The 21,274-nt window shown below is 40.7% G+C and overlaps 1 protein-coding gene and 1 pseudogene across 13 annotated transcripts in view; both read left to right on the top strand.

The window, feature by feature from the left end:
* Positions 1-9,040, top strand: part of PAM (peptidylglycine alpha-amidating monooxygenase) — a 281,694-nt gene extending 272,654 nt beyond the window's left edge. For 3 of the 13 annotated variants that reach the window (XM_054590011.1, XM_054590017.1, XM_054590010.1), the window contains 3 exons: positions 4,425-4,628; positions 7,519-7,575; positions 8,219-9,040. In XM_054590011.1, the coding sequence (XP_054445986.1) occupies positions 4,425-4,628; positions 7,519-7,575; positions 8,219-8,400 (443 nt within the window). In that variant the 3' untranslated portion in view covers positions 8,401-9,040. The remainder of the gene's footprint in view (positions 1-4,424; positions 4,629-7,518; positions 7,576-8,218) is intronic. The other 10 variants (XM_054590018.1, XM_054590012.1, XM_054590021.1 and 7 more) reach the window with 5 other exon arrangements.
* Positions 9,041-17,292: 8,252 nt separating this feature from the next.
* LOC129083509 (tubulin alpha-3 chain-like) lies at positions 17,293-18,430 on the top strand (annotated as a pseudogene).
* Positions 18,431-21,274: the final 2,844 nt, after the last annotated feature.

Here is a 21,274-nt window from a genome sequence, read left to right as displayed (position 1 = left end):
TGTGTGTGTGTGTGTGTGTGTGTGTGTGTGTACATACATATACATATATACAAATAAATATATCATTGGTATATATTACCAGGAATGGGTGTGTGGGACTAAGCTACTGGTAAGCAACCACTTGGTTCATATTGAATTTCCGTCAAATTATTTTCTCTCTTGCCTAGGATCAGTTTATATTTGTACATTTTCTACTGTCTGCAGTGTATTGGCATCATTATCTATAGTTAAGAACTTACTAGAGATACTCCTAATGTGTGAGTAGCAAAGTGATTCCATTATTAGTTGCTTTACAAATGATTCAGTTAGATATTCAGACTTAACCCTAGTTTTACTTGTTTTCCTTTCTCATGAAAGCAGGTGGAAAAGAGATGAAAAGAAGCAAGAACCAAGAGGGAGTATAGGGAGTTTATGTAGGCAGATAAGAAAATATAGCCGGCTCAAGGTTGAAAGGGGTAAGACAATATTATAAAATAAATAAGTAGCAATTATTTGGCATTTGTAGAGATTTCCCCATGTGACACTACTGAGTGGCATTTATACCACACTCACATAATGAAGAAGTCCCTCATCCCCTATTTTTTATCATTATATTTAGATAACTTTTGTTTGCTCTGGAATAAAGGTATGTTGGGAAAGATATTATTAATAATAGCTATCATTTATGGAGTACAAACAGTGGACTCTACAGAATTATCAAGTTTAATTCTTACATAAACCATGTGATACTTGCCATTAACCCATTTAACATAAGAGGAAATGAGGATAAGAATTACTACTATGATAATAAATGGCAAACCTGGCTTTTAACCAAAGTCTGTTTTGTGCCAAAGCCTGTGCTCTTAACCACTATTATTATACTGCTGAGGAGAGATGAAACCTACCAATTCTTTACCATAAATTCTTTCAAGAACTATAGGTTGGAGAGGGTTGTAGATTACTCTGAATTTTCTGGGATTTCAAATTGGACTCAAACTGTTTCTGTTTAAATAGATCTCACAAAAAAATTCTAGATTGTATTGGTTGGCCTGTTGAGAACAGCCAACCACACCGACCTCATCTTGGCTGGCAAACAAGGGATAAATGATGCTCTCTGTAGTTCATTTTGTATCTCCTCGGTGCACACTACTGAGTCCATTTGGTTGAAAATCCTTCTAGCCTGTGGCAGAATGCAGCAGTTCAAGTAGTAAATTTTATTGAAATGTTTTTCATGATAGTCACATTTTAATAGTTAGGAATACCTAAACTCAGATGAAGTTGTTCTATTCCTTTTTGAACCCTTATGACTCTCATTAAACCTGTTTTTCAAGGTTACTTTCTTATTTAAAAATGGTATATAACCCTGGCCAATGTGGCTCAGTTGGTTGGAGCATTGTCCCATAAACCATAAGGTCGCAAATTCAATTCCCAGTCCGGGCACATGCCCGGATTGCAGGTTTGGTCCCCAGTTAGAGCACATGCGAGAGGCAACTGACTGATAGTTCTCTCTCACTTTGATGTTTCTCTCTCTCTCCCCCTCTCCCTTCCCACATCTTCAAAATCAATAAGCATGTCCTCAGGTGATGATTAAAAAAAGAAAGGAACATAAATCATGCTGGATCTCCAGAGTTTATCCTTTACCAAAATCTAGAAGCTTAATGTAATCCACCCCTTAAAAAAGAGAGAGAGAGAAACACCATCCCAGATTTAATAGTCCTTTAGATACATGTTAATTGTAAATTTCCAAATTTGAGTAAATTTGATGATACTTACTCCAACTGTGAATGGTGTGTTTCAGAGCCACTGTTGTGTTCTCAGGGAGATGCAGGGATAAAAGAATTTGTGATGATAAGAAACTTAGGAAAGGAATTTAAATTTCCAAATAAAGTTACCAGGGATAAAACAGATTTGCCAATATTCCACCAAAAGTATAGTCTTTACCCCTCCTCTACCTCACAATAAAAGATGATGACACTCAAAGCACCAGAGAGGGTGTGGAAGTCAAGAATTTCTAAAGTGCAGTGTGTGTATCTTAGCAAGTCTATTACATCATTCTCAGCACACTTTCCATGAATGCTAAACTGACACTTTTAGGCTGTCACCTACTTTATCCATAACGGAACCCAACCTCAACTCTGCCTTATCAAAGAAACTAGATATGAGCTGGCGCAGCTGTTGTCTTAGGTGTAGGTAAACAGACTTAATGACAGGTAGGAAACACTAGGTAATTTCTCTGGTTATAGTCACCTTCAGATAGAGACAACCTTTTGCCCTGGCTGGTGTGGCTCAGTGGATTGAGTGCTAGCCTACAAACCAAAGAGTCACCAGTTCGATTTCCAGTCAGGGCACATGGCTGGGTTGCAGGTCAGGTCCCCAGTAAGGGATGCGCAAGAAGTAACCACACATTGATGTTTCTCTCCCTCTCTTTTTCCTTCCCTTCTCCTCTCTCTAAAAATAAATAAAATCTTTAAAAAAAGAAAAGAAACAACCTATATTGTAAGACAGCAAGTTCTTAATCGCCAATCTACATCTTTGGCCTATGTTTTTAAAAGCCTATTGTCTAATTTTTTGTGTGTGATTTTCCTGCTTACATATAGAATAAGCTTAAATGTTAGTAACTTGTATACCTTTTCTACAGTAATAAAGACAAAGACAAAACAGTAATTTGGAAGAGTAAGAGTCGCATTTATATTCCTCATGGAAACAGACTTAGGTTAAACTGAACCACCTAGATTTATGAACCAATCCCTTTCCCTCTCTCCCTCTGAAGTTTCAAGAGCCACTCCACTTGACAAAAGAAGAGAAATAATGGTCTCTCTTTAACCATAGTACAGGGAAGAAACTGAGGACTATGACAGGCCATCTGTAAGACGCTGATAATAATACTGCCTACTAATAGGTTTGCTGTGATGATGAAATGAGAACAATGCCTGATATAGCTTTAAGTGCTCAATAGGTATCATCGAGACTCAGGAGGCTGGATCAGAACATAGAAGCAAAAAGCTGGGATCTGCCACTTCTGTATATCACAAATTTTGTGTAGTGTCTTAGGACACTAAGGACTTTTTCTTGGAAAAGTATCGAGCAAGCTACTAAGCTGTTTCTACATATATTAAACTTTATTTTTTTTTTAATTTGCTATTTATTTACTTTGAGAGAGAGGGGAAGGGAAGGAGAAAGAGAGGGAGAGAAACATCAATGTGTGAGAGATACATCAGTCTGTTGCCTCTTGAGCACCCCCAACTGGGGACCCGGCCCGCAGCCCAGACGTGCCCTGACTGGGAATCAAACTGAGAACGCTTCGGTTCACTGGCTGGCACTCACTCCACTGAGCCACACCAGCCAGGGCCATATATTAAACGTTAACCAAAGAGTTTCCTGACAGACCACCTATCCCTGTGGTTTTGTCAAAATTTCTATAAGGCCATATGATTTACTCTGTGTCATAGGGTAGAAGGGCACTCCCAGAAATTGAAGTTCCAGAAACCGTCAGCATTTTGGCAAACATGGTTTTATCTTCTAGCCTTTGCACAGTAGGGTTTTTATACCAATACACATCTGTGCTCCTTCAGAGCAAGAATGTCTCAAGTCTCAAGTCATTTCTGAGTCAATAGTTATTAAAATCCCTGCATCACGTTCTATACTTTTATTGTATCAGTTTCCCAAATAGTACTTTAGGCCTGATAGCTACCTAATACCTGCCAATATCACAGAATAGTTGTATAAGTTATTTTCATCAAAAACAAAAGGACATACAGTGCACCTATGTGCATTTACAATTTGCTGGGAACTAAAGAAAAGAAACTGAAAAGGACACTTGTCTTTCCAGTTAGTAATCCTAGAATTAAAGTGTGCAACTATGTATAGGCTGTACAAATAATTCATTGAACATGAAAAAGATTCATAAACTAAAGATACAAGGAAACAAATACTTATTAACAGGCTTCTGTATGGTAACATTTACTCTCAGCAGTTTTATAAAGGAGGTATTTTATATCACAGTTTTACAGATGAGGTTACTAAGGCCAAGATGATTTAAGTAACTTGCCCAAAGTTACACCAGCTACACAGGTACCTGGGATTGGAGGCCAGATTCACTTTACTTTAGCCTGCACATCAATTCTGTCCTCTATACCATGCTGCAGGCTAATTTTATCTTTGAGAAGAAGTGCAAAAGGGGGTTATAGTTTTTGTGGAATTATGACTAAGAGGAAATAAAACATAGAACCAAAGAAAACCAATTTGAAGGTGAAAAACCATTCAGTGGCAATTACTAATCACAATACGTGCTGCCAGTTTTTTAGGTAATGACATTGAAACATGAACCCAATGTACATTGGACTCAACAAGGTCTTTGTGAGCAGCTGTTGATTTTACTGGGGCCTGGGAGAGGGTCTTGGTATCATTGAATCAGTTGAACATTGTAAACTCTTCTTTCCCTGAAGAATCCGAGGCAGTTGTTGAAACCAAAATGGAGAACAAACCCGCCTCCTCAGATTTGCAGAAGATGCAAGAGAAACAGAAACTGATCAAAGAGCCAGACTCCGGAGTGCCTGTTGTTCTCATTACAACCCTTCTGGTTATTCCGGTGGTTGTCCTGCTGGCCATTGCCATATTTATTCGGTGGAAAAAATCAAGGGCCTTTGGAGGCAAGTAAAATGAGCCCCTTGAACTTGGAACCCACTTTTCAAAGAGTGTTTGGCCTTACTATACTCAAAGTTCCGTTGTGTGTTGTTTTTTTTTTCCCAGTTTTTTTTTTTTTTGTATGTGTTCTCTGCCTTTTTCGATGTTACTATCTATGTTCCAAATATTGTTTATAGTTAGTATCACAGTAGAAAATATATCTGGAGCCTCAGAAATTTGGATAGTTAGATTAAACTTTTAATATTGCCTTTTAGCAACCGGCTTACGCCCAATTAATGTCTCCACACTGCACGGCTAAGCACAGTCAGAGTGAATTAGCTGAAGGGTCAGGAAGCAGGGGTCCCTGCTGTCACACACAGGCCCCGTCCTCAAAATAGCAGGGGCAGTCATTTGGGAGTTGTATTTCTCCCCCCTGCCAGTCCTGCCGCCAGCTCTTAGCTCCTTGACCTTGGGCAAGTTATTTAATTTCTCTAAGCCACCAGTTTCCTCATTTGTAAAGTGCAAATAAAAGACCCAGGTTGTATAGGATTAAATGAAATAATGTACATAAAGGATTTGCCTGCATTCGTGGTACTTAGTGTTTATTGTTATGGAATAGTCATTAGTAATAAAGAATGTCATAAGAAGTCAAAAAATATATTGGTCTTAAACCTGTTTTCTCAGGAAACCAACTATTTCTATAAAATAAAAATTTGGTCGTTTTTAAATAGCCATAAATTAGGCCATCTGCCTTTCCCAACCATGCAAGGCAGAGTCCAAAACTGGAGTCAGTAATTTATAAAAGCATTATCATAGTACAGAGCCCAGGAGCTGAGTTCCTTTTAGGACATGCAAACAAATAATTAGGCCAGTGATTCTCACCTCTCATGACTAGTCCTTTGGCTGGGTCACCAGGTCCTAAGACAAGAATCTACAGCTACATGTGGAAGGAATCCATGGGCCAGGGTAGGAGGCAGCATTTGATCAAGAAACAACATCTGATTCTATTTCAGGCCAAGGCAGCCATGGCAAGAATTCAGTGCCCATGGCAAAGCCCTGACACAGAAAAGGACACAAACAAAAACAAGAGGATTCAATTTAATAGGTTGTGAAAGAGAATTTTTCTAGGACTTTCTTTTACTTTTCATCTGCAGTCAATAAAGCTTTGCACAAATACAGTTAACTCTTCCTCCAAAAGACTTTTGTTGAACCCATTATGGGTGGGGAACTTAGTAAGCAGGGGCAAAGATTAAAAACAAAAACAAAAACAAACACCTCAGTCATTGTTTTCATGGAGTTAGATGGTAGTTTCAAACAAGAATCTTGTATGTTTCCTTGTTTACTGACGTATCCCCAGGAAAATCACAGATCCTGGCACTAGGGGTTCAATAAATTATTGGGAGAATGACTGAAGAAATAAATGGAGCTCATAGATGACATGTAAAAAAGAGATGACACATGACATTGATAATCAAGGGTGGTAAGTGCGGTGATAACTATTTAGTAGGAGTATCAGGAACATGTGGGGCCTGCGGGCAGGTAGCAGAGCAGGACTGTTGGTAAGCAACCTGCACTGGATGAAGGAACAGCTGTGGGGTCAAAAAGATCCGGCCTCTCCTGTGTGCTGTTAAGCACACATGACATGGCACCGTGACAGAATGCCGAGTCCACGCGAGGATGTGGGGAGGCAGAACCCCAGGTCGAACCATATGAAAGTACTATTAGGCCATCACATTTTATTTAGAAAAATAGCAGTTTTATATGTTACAGTCTGGCAGTTAATTCTAAAAGGAAATCTGCCTCACATTTTTTCAACATTTGCTCTTGATAGATCTTATCCCATCTATGAGGGGTTTCAGTAAGCCTCATAAAGGACCTTGCATTTATTCAGCACACTGTTATTGCACGTTAGCTCCATGTCAGACACCGTAGTGGGTGGGCTCAGGGGATGAAAGCCCAACTAAGGGCTGTCCTGGACCCTCATAGAACTTAGTCACATGTGTTGGCTTTTAACAGTCTTAATGAGATCCTTCTCCCCTTCTTCACTATTTGCCTCCCCACCCACTCTACTACCTCTCCTTTGTTATCTGCCTGCTACCTTTCTCCACAGTGCTGCCTCCCTCCCTAGTTAAGAGACATCGTAGAACCCCAAGGCTCACTTCCCTGATGCAGCTATTCAGGAGGCTGGAGGCCAGGGCAGAGGGTACAGGGAGATACCCAGCAACAAGAAAAATGTAGTCCAGGTGGAGTTCTGTCTCTGCTTGAGGAAAAACGTTGATCTTTCATGGAGATGGGCAGCCCCATAGAGAATGCTTGGGCCACCTTGTACGACTGAAAATACTCAGGGTTTCAGGTCCTTTGCCTTCACTTAAGTCATATGAAGGGGAAATGAGGTACATAGTACATGGATCCCAAGCTTTCTCAAGCTGGGTGTGTTCTGTTCTTTATAGAAAGACTAAAGCCTAAGGCAAAGATTGCAAAATTGTAATAATGAAAACTTCCCACATCTTATAAAAAACTGGTAATTTAGTTTTGTCCTAATAAGTAATGTTTATTGAGCACTTATTGTATATTTAGCAGGCACTCTACTGTATGCATTACAGGAAGTATCCATCTCCACTTTACAGTTAAGTAGAGATTGTCACTGATCCCTCTTTTCTCAGAGGAGGAAACTGAAGCTCAGAGAAGTAATTTTTTGAGATTGCACAGCCTGGAAGACACAGGCAAGATTCAAATCCAGCTGTGGCCCTTATGTGCATCACGATAACATATTACTTTTTTTCTCTTGGACTTGCAAATAGACCAGAGCCAGACCTTGTTAATCATTTATGAATTCCTGAATTTGAATTGAAAGTTGAGCCCATGGATTGAGAAGGGTTATTGGGACTCATTTTGAAATGTGCCATCTTTTTCTAGCAGATTCTGAACACAAACTCGAGGCAAGTTCAGGAAGAGTGCTGGGAAAACTTAGAGGTATGCCTGTGACCTTTTAGAATCCTTTACATTTGTCTCAAAGTCAACATGCTCATGTCTTTTAAAGAGCAAGGAGACAATTCATATTTTCTCTCTGAAAATTAAAGCCCTGTGTGTAGCATCACATCTCCCAGCGTTCAATGCAGCACGTGAACTATAAACTAAACCAAAGTGTGTGGCTCTAGCGGCAAATTTCCCCGTTTCGTTTTCCACCTTGCCATTCTATAGATCTAATTCTCTTCCCCTGCCTTTTATCTGACTCCATTTGTCTTCAGTAAATTTTCTGTCACTCCTGTCAGCATGTCAGTGTCTGTCATTGTAAAGATGACCTTTTCATAAAGTCACTGAAATGAAGAGCTGCTTGTGGGGTGCCAGGTCCCCAGAGCCTAGAAAAAGCAGGTGAAAAATGAATCAGAAATAATTCTGCAGAAACACATGATCCTGGGGAACTTTGTTTTTCCTTATGTATTTCAATACCTGTGTAGAGTAGTATCTTTCTGACTTTGTAGCATCAGTATCTCTGTATGTCAGTCTTTTTTTGTTCAGCACCACCTTCCACCTCTGTTGACCATTTAAGAATTGACAAAGAAACAGAACCATCTGTGTCAACTTCACCTCAATTCTATGTTACTGTTTTCTTCAGGAAAGGGAAGTGGAGGCTTAAACCTTGGAAATTTCTTTGCAAGCCATAAAGGCTACAGTCGCAAAGGGTTTGACCGCCTGAGCACGGAGGGAAGTGACCAAGAGAAAGATGAAGATGACGGAAGTGAGTCGGAGGAGGAGTATTCGGCACCGCTGCCCACCCCCGCGCTGGCCTCCTCCTGAGACCTGGGCCTCTTCCATTAGATTGATGAAATTTACCAAGAATGCCAGATTCCTTTCCCTGTAGCACGTTTAGAGTTTTGTGTATTTAATTGTAAACTGTACTAGTCTATGTGGGACTGTACACCTTTTATTTACTTCATTTTTGTTTAGTTGGCTTCTGTTCATAGTTGAAAACTTTCCTAAAAATTCACAACAGTGCCATTGTCTATATACGAACATAGAATAGAGGAACAGCCCTCTGCCTCCACCACATTACTAGTTTGTGACGGAAGCTTTGCTCATTCACATTTTTGAGACCCTTCTGTACATGTAAATATGCCATTCTCTGCTTGAACACAGTATTTTCCCATTAGCGCTTCCATTGCCAATGTCTTTCTTTGGTGCCTTTCCTGTTCAGCGTTCTCAGCCTGATGATGAAGCTGCTAAATCTCCTTCTATTTTTTTAAAATCACTAGCATTATATTGCAACAAGGGAAAGAAAAAAAAGTCTCTATTTAAATTCTTTTTTTTTTTATTTTCTTCTTCAGTTGGTGTGTTTTTGGGATGTCTTATTTTTAGATGGTTACACTGTTAGAATACTATTTTCAGAATCTGATTGTAATTTGTGTAATAAAGTGTTTTCAGAGCATCAGTTGTCAGAGTGTATTTTGCAATTTTTGCATATTTCAGGGTTTTATGTACAAATTTTGTATAAATTACACAAACCACATATACAGTGAAACCTTACTCAATGTCTTAACCAGTAGAAAGATATTAAAATTAAAAAGATATTTTGTTATGCAGTCAATATAAATTAAAAACCAGCCTAATAATTTGTATACATGTGTGAAACCAGTCTCTCTTAAAATTCAGAGAGAGTTTGGCCTGTTTATCGATCTGAAGGTAAATATTTTAATAAAACATGATCAGAGCTAAGAGGAAAACTATGTCTCAAATTACATATGCAAATGAATTAATCTGCATAGGTTACTAATAGTTTTTAAAGAATAATATTAAAACATCTTTTTCATATTTCAGCAATGCAATTTAGTAAGAAGCTGGTAATTTGTATTTTTAGAATAGACTCTTGAATAGACTAATTCAGGTATTGCAGTAGTTGGGATGCTAGTGATTTAATTGACTAATCATGAAAACAATGCAGGCTATTCTGCAAAAAAGTATAATGTCTTTCAGCTGTGTTAATAGACAATCTTAACAACATAAACTTATTTTCCTTCATAATTGATACCAAAGAGGATCTGATTGAAAGGTCACTTCCCATATGTTTACTTCATCTTCTTATTAAAACTTAACTTAGGCATCCTCCCCAAGTAGAAACTTAACCTTTTTTGATTCCTGCGATCTTCCTTGGGAAAGAGAATGCATTTGTCCTCTGACTGTTACCGAACAAAAGCACCCGTTGGGGGGAGGGGGGCGGTGCCCAGGTGCTATTACCAAAACAATGACACCCTCCTTCCCCGGGACCCCTCGATTGTGGGTCCTTTGCCCACCGCCCTTGGAATTATGGTTCTGAATGGCAGAGTTCGGTGAAAAGGAACTATTTATCCTAAAGTTATACAGGTTTGATTAATGGGTACATGTCACCCTTAAACCTCAAAATCCCTTCAAAACAACCACCAGCACACACACCGTCCTGCCTTCCTCCCTTTGCCCAGTTAGGTCAGTCAGGCCAGTCAGGGCTACCGTCCTTCAGAAGAAAAAGAACGGAAGTCCGGGTTCGGCTAGGCAGGCCTCTTGCGAGTCTCAGCACCATCCGCTGTGTCGCCGCCATCTCCAGCTCTTAATCCATAACCATGTGGCACCTCCTCATGGCCCACTAGCAAGAGTCCTTTCTCCCCTCTTTCTTCCTGCGTGGTCTTCACACTGTTCCCCAAAGTCTATGTCTCTTTTTCTCTCCTTCAGGCCCCTGTCTCTCCTCTTTCTCTCTCAGTTACATTCTGTATTAAGTCTTTTAAACCTTCCTGATTAGCTTTGGTGATATGCCAAATAATCCTCTTTGCAAATGAGGAATGAAGCCATCCTGTTATTGACATGCAAAATGACTTCTCAATGGCCCTGCTCAAGGCTCCCATCCTCCACGGCGGCCCACCCTGGGGTGGGGAGAATATATTTTTCTTGGACACCCCGGTCTCTGGACCCCATTACAAAATACCCTTTGGTGGGGGGGGGGGGCCCTGGCTGTGCCCCGTTACATGACCACTCGTTTGTTTATGCCCCTTTCACCACATCAATGGCAATTATGTAAATAATGATGAATGTCTAATTCTATCATTTCGCCTTCATTAGCTGGCATTCTTCTGTAAATGACTGAGAGTCTTAGTGACTCTCACCCCAAGAGATTTTGGCAGCATCTGCTCAAGAGCATAAAGTACTCCCCTCATTTTGAAACGGGGGGGTCACCGCTCAGCCAAAAAGCAGAAACAGGGATTGGATTATAATTGCACTTTTACTAATATCAGAGGTCAGCAACCTGAGAAGGTGGCAGGTAAAAATCCTACCATCCACCTTACCTTGAGCTTTCAGAAGCAAGTTTATATAGGGGAAATGTGGGCATTTGGGAGGGAAAAATTCCCAGGGGAAGCTGAAAGGGGACTCGCTCCCTGCTTAGTCCTGGTGTTAGGTGTTATCTCTCCATTTGCAGTAGAATTCCTCTCCTGTGACACCTATGGTTATGGCCAGGGAGGCTATGTATTCTCAGGGAGGAGAGGTATGAACCATTTGCTTCTCAGGTGTCCTTGGTTAGGGAGATAAGGTCTTGGGATTTACCAACTGGCTGTAAATTGCTCAAACTCTTTGGCCTTGTTTAATATTCTTGTCTTAGTTTGCCCATTCCACTTGCCCAGGAATTTTCCTGTCTTTTCTCTATCCTGCCTCAATTTTATTTGTAACTACTATAACATGCTCCCCAAACTCTAGATACAAATATGGTCAAATATCTTTTATTTTTCCAGCTGCTCAAGTCTTTACATTTCTTAAGACAGAAAGTCAATTACCAGCCTTTCAAAGATTGGCTTCCAGCTCCTTTTCTTGTCTGCAGTTGTCAGAAAAATTCCAGATTCCTAAAGGAGAACATGGAGCTTGGAATCAGCACATGCGCAGACGCCGTAGGGGCAAGTTCTAGTCCGATGTGTCCACTGCTGCAGTTGCACTTGATGCCTCATGATACCACTGTTCAAGATTGATCTGTAAACAACTCCTAAGAAAACTGTTGCTCTCCTGCTGCCTGGAGGGTGCCCCAACCCCAATGCCCAACCCCCAGCGTGCTATACATGGCCTCTGAGGGCTGAAGTTTTCAGTACCCGGCACTTAGGTCACACACACAGCCACCTTTGTGGGGACTGATCCTCATACCTGTGCTTCACAGAACCATCCCCTGCCTTCCCTCCCCATGATCCAAATTAGAGATCAGTTTTTCCTCTTAAACCTTCAAAACTCAAAACTCACAGTATTGTTATCTACAAGCACAATGTTGTACTGCAGAGCTCTAGAACTTACCTTGCATAACTGAAACTTCATACCTGTTAAATAGCAACTCCCCATTTACCCTGTCCCCCTTATATAAGTAAAATCACACGGAATTTGTCCTGTAACTGGTTTATTTCACTTAGCATCATGTACTCGAGGTTCATTAATGCTATCTTATACGGCAGGATCTCCTTTTTTCACGCTGGATAGTATTACATTATATGTTTATATCACATTTTCTTTATTCCATTATCAGTCAATGGACGTCTAGTTTGTTTCCACTTCTTGGCTATTATGAATAATCCATCAGCCCTTTCTGACCAGAGACAGGCTGGCTGTTGGTCCTCTATCCCTTTCTCAGAAGGAGTACCTGGTAAGGCTTAACTACTCTAAACTGACCTAGCCAGGAAAGTTTCCTTCTGTGACTCTAAGGTCATTTCTGACACCTGTTTGTCATTTAATGAGCACTTCTGAAAATCTAACAAACAAAAAACTCTTAATTTCTGTTTTTTTCAAAGGCACTACCCCTGCTTTACTGGGATTTACATTCTAGTGGTATGTATATTTTTTTATTTTTCTTCTGTGTGCGTGTGTGTGTGTGTGTTTGTCTTATTAAAGAAGAGAAAAACAAATGTAACCCCTGACTGGGTACCCCATAATATACTTTAATGGATTTTTTAAAAGAATGCCCAAAGAAATGAATTGACTATTTCTACCAATCCCAGTGCTTTTTATGTATTTCTGGCACTTTGATTTTTTTATCTTATTTTCCCTTGTATATTTATATTTCCCAGATGTCATACAACTCACAGAAATATTTAAGAGTTTCACATTTCTGGAGCCTTGTTCTGAGTTTAGTTTGGCCTTCATTAGAAAGGAAGTGCTCCTTTCTTTAAAAAACAACAACACCACCACCACCACAATTTTCACATCTGTAATAAAATATGTCCACAAGTAATCCAATAAAAACTAAATTGAAAGGCAAAGGATTCATTCAGCAGGCATCGATTGAGCTTTGTGGTGTGCAAAATACAAAGATTAAAAAAGGCACAGTCTTGCCCTCCAGGGTTTGTAATCTAGCAAGAGAACTAAAATAGGCCAGTAATGATAGCAGTGTAAGGCATAAGAGGAGGACATGCAAGACGCTATCAAATCTCTGACTGAAGAGCACTGAGTTTTCATAAAGGTGATTTTGAGTCAGAGTGAGGAGGACTAAGGGGCAGCGCTGGTCACATTAGGAGATTAGCAACAGGGCTTGAGGTCAGGGTGGTTTACAGGAACAGCGGCAGATGGGCTGGACGGCCAGGTTCACGTAACAAGTAGTGTTTCAAGACCATGAGAAATTTGTATTTAACTGAATCTTTTATATTTGATTTTATCATACACACACGTGTACACACCCACACATGCACACACCACACTCACACACACAAAGATCTGTCCAGAAAAAGTCCAGCCATTATTAATAAAATGAGAACAGTTTGCACAACATTGATGTAACCTGGAAGCCAAGGAGAGTGGACTGGAATGCGCATGCAAAAACAATGACAACTTCACTGTACTAAGCAGCGGTCACTGAGTGAGCATATGTACTGTGCAGCCCTCACATTCAAAATGACTGAGCAAGAAGAGCACTGGATCTGTATCAAATTTTGCATTAAGCTTGAACATTCTTGTGCAGAAACTATTTGGATGATTCAGAAGGCTTTCAGGGATGATGCTGCAGCTATGGGCAACTGGTAATTGGCAGCTTCAACATGCCTGCTCACGCATCACATCTTGTGCAGAGTATTTTGGCAAAACATCGAATCACTCAGGTGACTCAGCACTCATATAGCCCAGATTTGGAGCCCTGCGACTTCTGGCTTTTCCCAAAACTAAAATCACCTTTGAAAGGAAAGAGATTTCAGACCATTGATGAGATTCAGGAAAATACAATGGGGCAGCTGATGGCGATTCCAACAAAGGATTCTGCAAAATGTTTTGAACAGTAGAAGAGATGCTGAGAGAACTGTGTGAGGTCTGAAGGTGCCTACTTTGAAGGGGACTGAGGTGTCATTGTCCTATGTACAACATTTCTTGTATCTTCTTCAATAAATATCTCTTTTTCATAGTACATGGCTGGATACCTTCTGGACAGACCACACACATTTTCTGAGGTCTCCTAATAAAAGTGGAAGAATACTGTATCAAAACAGGACAAAGAAAATAAATTATACTTGTAATATATGGACTAGCTCAAGGTAGTCCAAATTCTTAGGAAATGGGGCGTTGTTTTTTTATATATATCGGATAGAAGTCCTTTACCGGACCAAAATATTTGTGAATATTTTACCTCAGCATGTGGATTATCTTTTCATTCTCTCAATCTTGCTTTTCAGAGGGAAGCTTTTGAGTTTTGGTGAAGTGAAAATTTATTATATTTACCAAGAGTCATAAGATTCACAGAAATCTTTAAGAATTTCAGTAAGGCTCTGACTTTTCTGTTTCAATTCAGAAAAGAGAGGTGAACACCCAGGAGACTCATTCCCCAGAAGGCTGCTTACCTCCTCAGCCTCATCTCACCCCGCCACTCCTACCCTTACCCCCAACTCTCCTCACCATCCACACTCCAAGAAGAACCCATATTAAATTTCTTTCTGAAATAGCCATACCTTCATCGCCCTCCCAGCACCCAGGCATCTTTCTAACTGCCTAAGAGAGGCTTCCCCAATCAAAACGCTACTCTCATTGAGTTTATTTGTGTAAACTGTCCCTCCTTCCCGAAGCTATTTTCTGTCCAGTTGGTTTAATTCTCTAGAACGTTCTTTTTCTGTAATGTGAAAGATGCCTTTGGTAGGTGTTTGCAAATTTGGGACTCCCCTACTTCTCACCGTATCTATATCAAACCCCCCAAAGAATTCAGAAACACAAGAACGATAGTGTTTTCTTTTTCAAAAATGACAATAGATTTGCAAAGATTTATCCACTAGTTTATCTTGCAGTTAACTCTTTCAGTACTGAGGAAAGTTTTCCTTGAACCCTCTAAGAAAATTTCCCTCACATGCATCACATGGTTATTTCTGAGCTAATCCTTAGCAAAGAAAATGGGATTATTTTAAACCAGTCAGGTTTGTGCATGAAGCTGGGGTGGCATCAACTTTCCCCAAGTTCCATGGCTCCAGAAAAGAAGTGCCAGATTCATAAATGAAATTCAGATAGGAAGGAGAGATAGAAGAAAATGGTTGCTAAGTAGACAACCAATAATCCACTACAGGCTGGCCCAGTTCCTGTTTAGAGAAAAAATTCATTTATCAATAGATAACTGCTAATCATCCAAACCTCAAATAGCTCACCATCTAGAGGGGAAAGAAAGCATACATTCATTGTGTTTAGTTCAGTGATGGAAGCAGAGCCAGGCACCTAACAAAGTTTGGAGTGAGGGATCATAGAAAGCAAATGTTAAAGTTCAAGAAAGCATTAGATAGAAAACAATTAAAATAGAAGTTGTTACTATATGAAAATTCTCTTTGCATATTTCTCCAATAGATAGCTTTTCATCACCCCAAAGCCTTTCTAAAAACCAAGTATTGCATGGTTTTTTCAATATGTTGTTGATACTCTTCCAATAGGAATATAATTCCAGCATAACAACAAGAATCTAATAAAAGTTCCAAAAAGCAAAGGTTCTGGATGACAGTTCAAAGTGTGCTCTGAAACAAAGGCTGAATATATTGCATTAGTCCCAAAGTTATTGGGCTGAAAAGAGCCTGAATTTCAGATCAAAATTCAGCAACCATTTTAGGATCATTTTCACATTTGTACATGTAAATATTTAAACTCTGTTATTTTCCTTAAAATACTGATTCATTATTTAGCTAGATAAGAATAAGACATGATATAAGTATATAAATAGATGATAGCTCAATAGATCATCGATTGGTTATACAGATTGACAGTCGTAGCAGGAAGGAGTGAAAGGGGATGGAGGAGAGGGGAGATGAGAGAGACATCCACAGACACAGATTCTTCATAAAGATTTCTTCGGGCTAGTTATTGCCCGTGCAGTGAATGGCTGACATCTGGTGGTAAAACTCAGTAAAAAATTTGCATGGATTTGTGCCCTCATAAAAAATGTGCTGTTCAGTGAATGATGGCCCTGTTTTCAAGAAGAATAATTTAAAATGCTTCTAGTCATGCAGTTTTTATGTCTACATCATGCCAAGTACCATGAAATTGTTTAGCTGTATTTTTTACATGAGCACTTAGAGGCAAAAATAACATATATAATGTCCTTCAAAATTATTTGCTTATTTTGTTAATCTAGTTCTAGTTCAAGAAAGAGGGGTAAATTAAAATTATGTTCAGCTTGGGAAACACCCCATATGGTTTCAGGGACTGTAGCTTTGCCAACAGGCGAGAGGGCCCCAAGACTAGAAATAATCAAGGAGGCCTTGGAAAAACAGGCCACTGAGGAGATGAAACCTGTCGCCCTGGCAGAGGCGCAGCCTCTGCTTCCCTCACATCACCTTGCTTGGCCCTGTGACGGTCAGGTCAGTTGTGATGACAAGTAAGTTCTCTCAAGAGGAGGGACAACCTAAGCCAGACATTGGCCAGTATGGGTACCGGGACAAGGACTTGGGGGGACACGGAGAAAGGGCAAAAAGGTCCACACCCCTCAGCTTGGCTTGGACAGGGCTGGAGTTCATTCTATCTGAAAGAAGTCTCTTTATCTCTTCGTGGCTCTGCCTGCCCACCTGGCTCAAGCTTGAAACAATACTAAAGGCAGGTACAGCCCTAAACTGGATCGGGTGGTTCCCAGGGACAATCAGGCCTAGAAGTAAGTTCCTCTAAGCCTGCTTTGTTCTTCTCTCAAAAGTGATGATAACTGGGCTCAAACTGGGAAGGAGAATTTCATTATTCATAGACCCTGACCTGAGGCAGATCTCTTGTGTTACTCCAATTGTTATCCCTGATCTCTATTTGTTTTCTGTAAACATAGCCTTTGACATTGATTCATGGGCTTTGTATCCACACCTCTGTGCATCTGGTTCTCAATAAAAGCCTTTGGACGTGGGGGTTTGGGGCCTTCTTCCCCACTAGAGGGAAGAGCCATGTCCCCTCTCCTGCAAACAGAGAAGTGTTTGCGATAACTAATGTTTATTCCCCCATCCGTGACAACCCCGGGACGGGCTCTGTGGGATTCAGAGCCCCGCTCCCTCCTCAGCTGGGCCCCGACAGTAACCCTCAGATCCAGGAGCACCCGCACCCTGCGCTTCCCCGAGATGCGTCTCTCTCCGCGACAGAATAACTGGGTGAGTTCTGTTGGACTGAGTAGGTGGGAGCGCGGTGAGCAGCCCAATAGCAATGACCACAGCCAGTGCATCTCTGTCCACGTATCCTGACTGCCATGCCTGCTGGGAATTATATGGTCTTGAACGTGAAAATCAGCTTGATGACCAAATGCCAAGTGACAAAACCATCAACAGTGCGATGACTCCTTCAGTGCATTTTTCAGCGAGTCTGACAAGCATGTGCCCAGATCAGTGTTTGTGGACTTGGAGCCCCTGCGGTTGATGAAGTGCGCACAGGGACATATGGGCAGCTCTTCCACCTGGAGCAGACAATCACTGGGAAGAAAGACACAACCAATAATAATGCCAAAGACCATTATATCATTTACGAGGAGATCATTGGTCCTGGAACGGATCTGCTCTGTGCGTGGGGCTTCCAGAGCAGCATCAGCTTGGGCTGGTGTCTGCTCACAAAGCTTCTCTCAGTGAACTATGGTAAGAGTCCAAGCTCAAATTTGCCATTTACCCAGCACCTCAGGTTTCCACAGCCATGGTATAGCCCTACAACTCCATCCTGACCACCCACACAACTCTAGAACATTTTGACTGTGCCTTCATAGTGACAACGAAGCCATCTACAACATATGTCAGCACAACCTGGATGTGAACTAGCCCATGTACACCAACTCAATCATCTAATTGGGCAGATTGAGTCTCCCATCAGTGCCTCCAGGGGATTCAGCAGGACCCAGAACTGTAGACTTGATGGAATTCCAGACCAAACTGGTCCCAAGCTCTGCATCCACTCACCCTCTGGCCACCTCCTCCAAGAATGCCTACCCTGAGCAGCTGTCTCTGGCTGAGGTCACTAATGGCTGCTTCAAACCAACCAGCCAGATCATGGCATATGAACCTCACCATGGCAAGTACATGGCCTGCTGCATGTTGTATAGGAGGGACACGGTCCCCAAAGACATCAGTGCAGCTGTTGCCACCATCAAGACCAAGCACAGCATCAAGCTTGTCAGTTGGCATCCCACTAGATTTAATGTGGGCATCAACTACAAGCCCTGCACCACTGTCCCCAAGGGAGACCCGGCCAAGGTGCAGAGGGCTGTGTGCGCGCTGAGCGACACCACTGCCATTGCCGAGGCCTGGGCCCGCCTGGACCACTTATGTTTGATTTCATGTACTCACATCAGGCCCGGAGGACCTAGCAGATCTGCAGAAAGACTACGAAGAGGTTGGTGTGGATGCGGTGGAAACAGGCAGAAGAAGGCGAAGAAGACTAAATAGGAGAGTGAGCCTGGCAGGTGTTCCTTTCTTTCACCCTCTCCTGCCACCCCTCTGCACAGCTGCTTTCAAGTTGTTTACAGTTAAAGTTCCTATAGTACATGATCAAAATCACAACTCCGTGAATATTAAAAACTAATGATTTTTCACCTTAAAGGAGAGAATTTCATGGTACGTGAATTATGTCTCAATAAAACTCTTAAAATATATATATATAAAACTCTTAAAAATATATATCATTTTCAAGCCAGGTGAACCATTGCCCATTTCCAAAGCCTGAAAACTCCCAATCACAGTTGGGCCGTGTAGGAATGTATTCGTGGCTTCCAAAATTGAGTCATGGCTCTTTCAATTACTGAGTTACTCCTTTCCAACCAAGGGCCTCACTAAGTAATTCCCCAGCTTCACATTGAAAACACAAGGCAGATGGTCTCCTGAAGCCAGTTCTATACCTTCTCTGAAGGTGTCCTGCAACATTGCCTTTCTCACTTAGGGAGAAGCCCCTGGACATGGGAAATTTTTGTTGTGGGTGAAATTTTTGTTGTCTGTGTCCAGTGGCAAAAATCTCCCTGCCTGGTGGCGTCCTCTTGCCATGGAAAAACCCCTGACTCCATCACCAGGGGGACCTACTCCCTACTTTAGCTTCCTCAGGAAGGGAGCCTCAGTCTGCAACATTCAAAAGGTAAAGGACTGAAGGCCTCTAAGAGAGAAAAGATGTTAAGCTAAAGCTTTGGGAAGAGTTGAATTTGTTTGAGGCAAGAACAGAAAATGTTCAGCTTTCAGCTTCTTTGCTGCCTTCAATGACCACTGTCATCCTGAATTACACGTGACCTTCCAGTCATTTATCATAGTTGGAGTAAAACTTTTTAGCACTGGAGCCAAGCAGAGATTCCTCCTCTGAGAAAACTGAAATGGCATGGTGCTTCGGCAAAGCCCTGTATCCCAATGGCCTAGGTATTTTAGTGTCCTAGTAAAATTAGGTACAATGCTAAGACTTTCAGGTTCTATTATTCACTAACAGGAATTCCAAGGAAAGTTTATAATTAAAGGTTAATGACTTCAAGTTTGTGAGGCAGAATAAAAGAAAGATATTCCAAAGGATTTCCAATTCTTATTCTGGAAAAAAGAAATTCGCATCTCTCCAGTTTTCAAATGGCAAATTGAAGTTAAAATAGGAAAGTAGGTTCCAAAATAGGATATTGGAACAACCTCAGAAATTCTACATAAATTACATTGGATTGTGAATTCCTTAGCAAAGCCAAAGTACAATGTGATTGAAAATGATGTTACCCATGTTTTTCCTCATTCAGTTGCTGCTGGCAAATTAGAATAAGATTCTTGAGAACTTGCCTGCATTATTTGTAGTCCCTTAAATGTTGTGTTGGCATCAGCTATATCCATCAAAAAGGGGACAGGGGTGGAATACTCTGCTGCCGTCATTCATAAAGCTAGGAAGCTTGCTTGAGCATCTGGTTGCTCTGCCAGGTAATATAAATAATGCCCTAGATTACGTATAATCAATCACCAGATGCTTTGGATCGCTGCCTCAGCAATGACTAACAAGAAGTGTGGCAGGTCAAAAGCAAGTACAGATCTCTGCAGCAAAGAGAATGCCCTGGCTGCCCTGAAGGGACGCATATTAAAGTTTTATATTGGAGAGTTCTGAACTGTGCATGTAAGAATGCTAAATTCCCATCTCCTGAACTCCAGGCTCATCTATCCAAGTGTCTACTCAATAGATCCACTTGAATGTATAAAAAGCATCTCAAAATCAGTATCTTCATAATTGAACTTCTCTTTTCTCCAAACCTGCTCTTCCTAGTCTTCATCTCAGTTAGCATCCATTCCCGTTATGTAATAAGCCTAAAAAGTTTGGAGTCATCATGGCCTTATTCTCTTCTTCTAAACTCCTTCATCCAATGTCAGCAAATTGTTTCATCTAGCTTCAAAATATAGCAGATACTAACCATGTTTCATCATCTCCTTTGCTGCCAATGCCACTGTGTAGCACCTGAATTTTTGCAACAGCCTCCTAACTAATCCTCCATTGCTCTTTTTCAAACCATTCTCATTCCAGCTTCCAGGGTGACCATCACGATTTTGATGACGGTTGTCACAGTTCTGATTTGTTATGGCTCTTGCAGAGGTTGCATTCCTCTATGGCTGCAAATACCGATGATTAAACCCTCTTCCATGACCCATCTCTCATTGGGCATTCCCTCTCCTTGCCTCATTAGGCCTAGAGGTTTCCGGCTATTGCTAGTCACCAGATGTCCCCTCATCCCTTCTGGGTTCCACTAATCCTTCTTCACACAGTTCCTTAAATTATCTACAGTTGAAACCATTTTATGTGTTTCCTCTCTTTTTTGCCAGGTCTCTTAGAAATATAGCCATTAGTTGTGTGAATTGTTGTTTTATTTGTTTTTTTAACATTAAACCAACTTGCATTTTTGGGATCCACTCAATTTGGTCATAATGTGCATTGTTATAGGTCATTGGATTCAGTTTGCTAACTTGTTTTGATGTCTTTGTATTTGTGTTTATGAGAGAATGACCTGTTATTTTCCTTTTCCATTCTTTCCTTTTCAGATTTTGATATCAATATTATGCCACCCTTATACCAAGATTTAAAGATTGTTCCATTTCTACAATCTGAACAATTTATATAAGGTTAAAATTATGTGTTCCTTAAATTTTATTATAAATGTTTGGTAAAATCATTTGGCTTATTATTTCTTCTTCAACCATTTTGCAGGTTAAAGTTCTCTAAAATTTATCCATTTTGTTAGTCTCAAATTTATTTGAAATATCCTTATCTTTTAAACATCCTCATTATATATGGT

The sequence above is a fragment of the Pteronotus mesoamericanus genome, unplaced genomic scaffold (assembly GCF_021234165.1).
Source record: "Pteronotus mesoamericanus isolate MK-2021 breed Mesoamerican mustached bat unplaced genomic scaffold, CSHL_Meso_final scaffold_167, whole genome shotgun sequence".
Lineage (NCBI taxonomy): Eukaryota > Metazoa > Chordata > Mammalia > Chiroptera > Mormoopidae > Pteronotus > Pteronotus mesoamericanus.
Note: the sequence above shows the minus strand (reverse complement) of the source record. Positions and strands in the feature narration are given on the sequence as shown.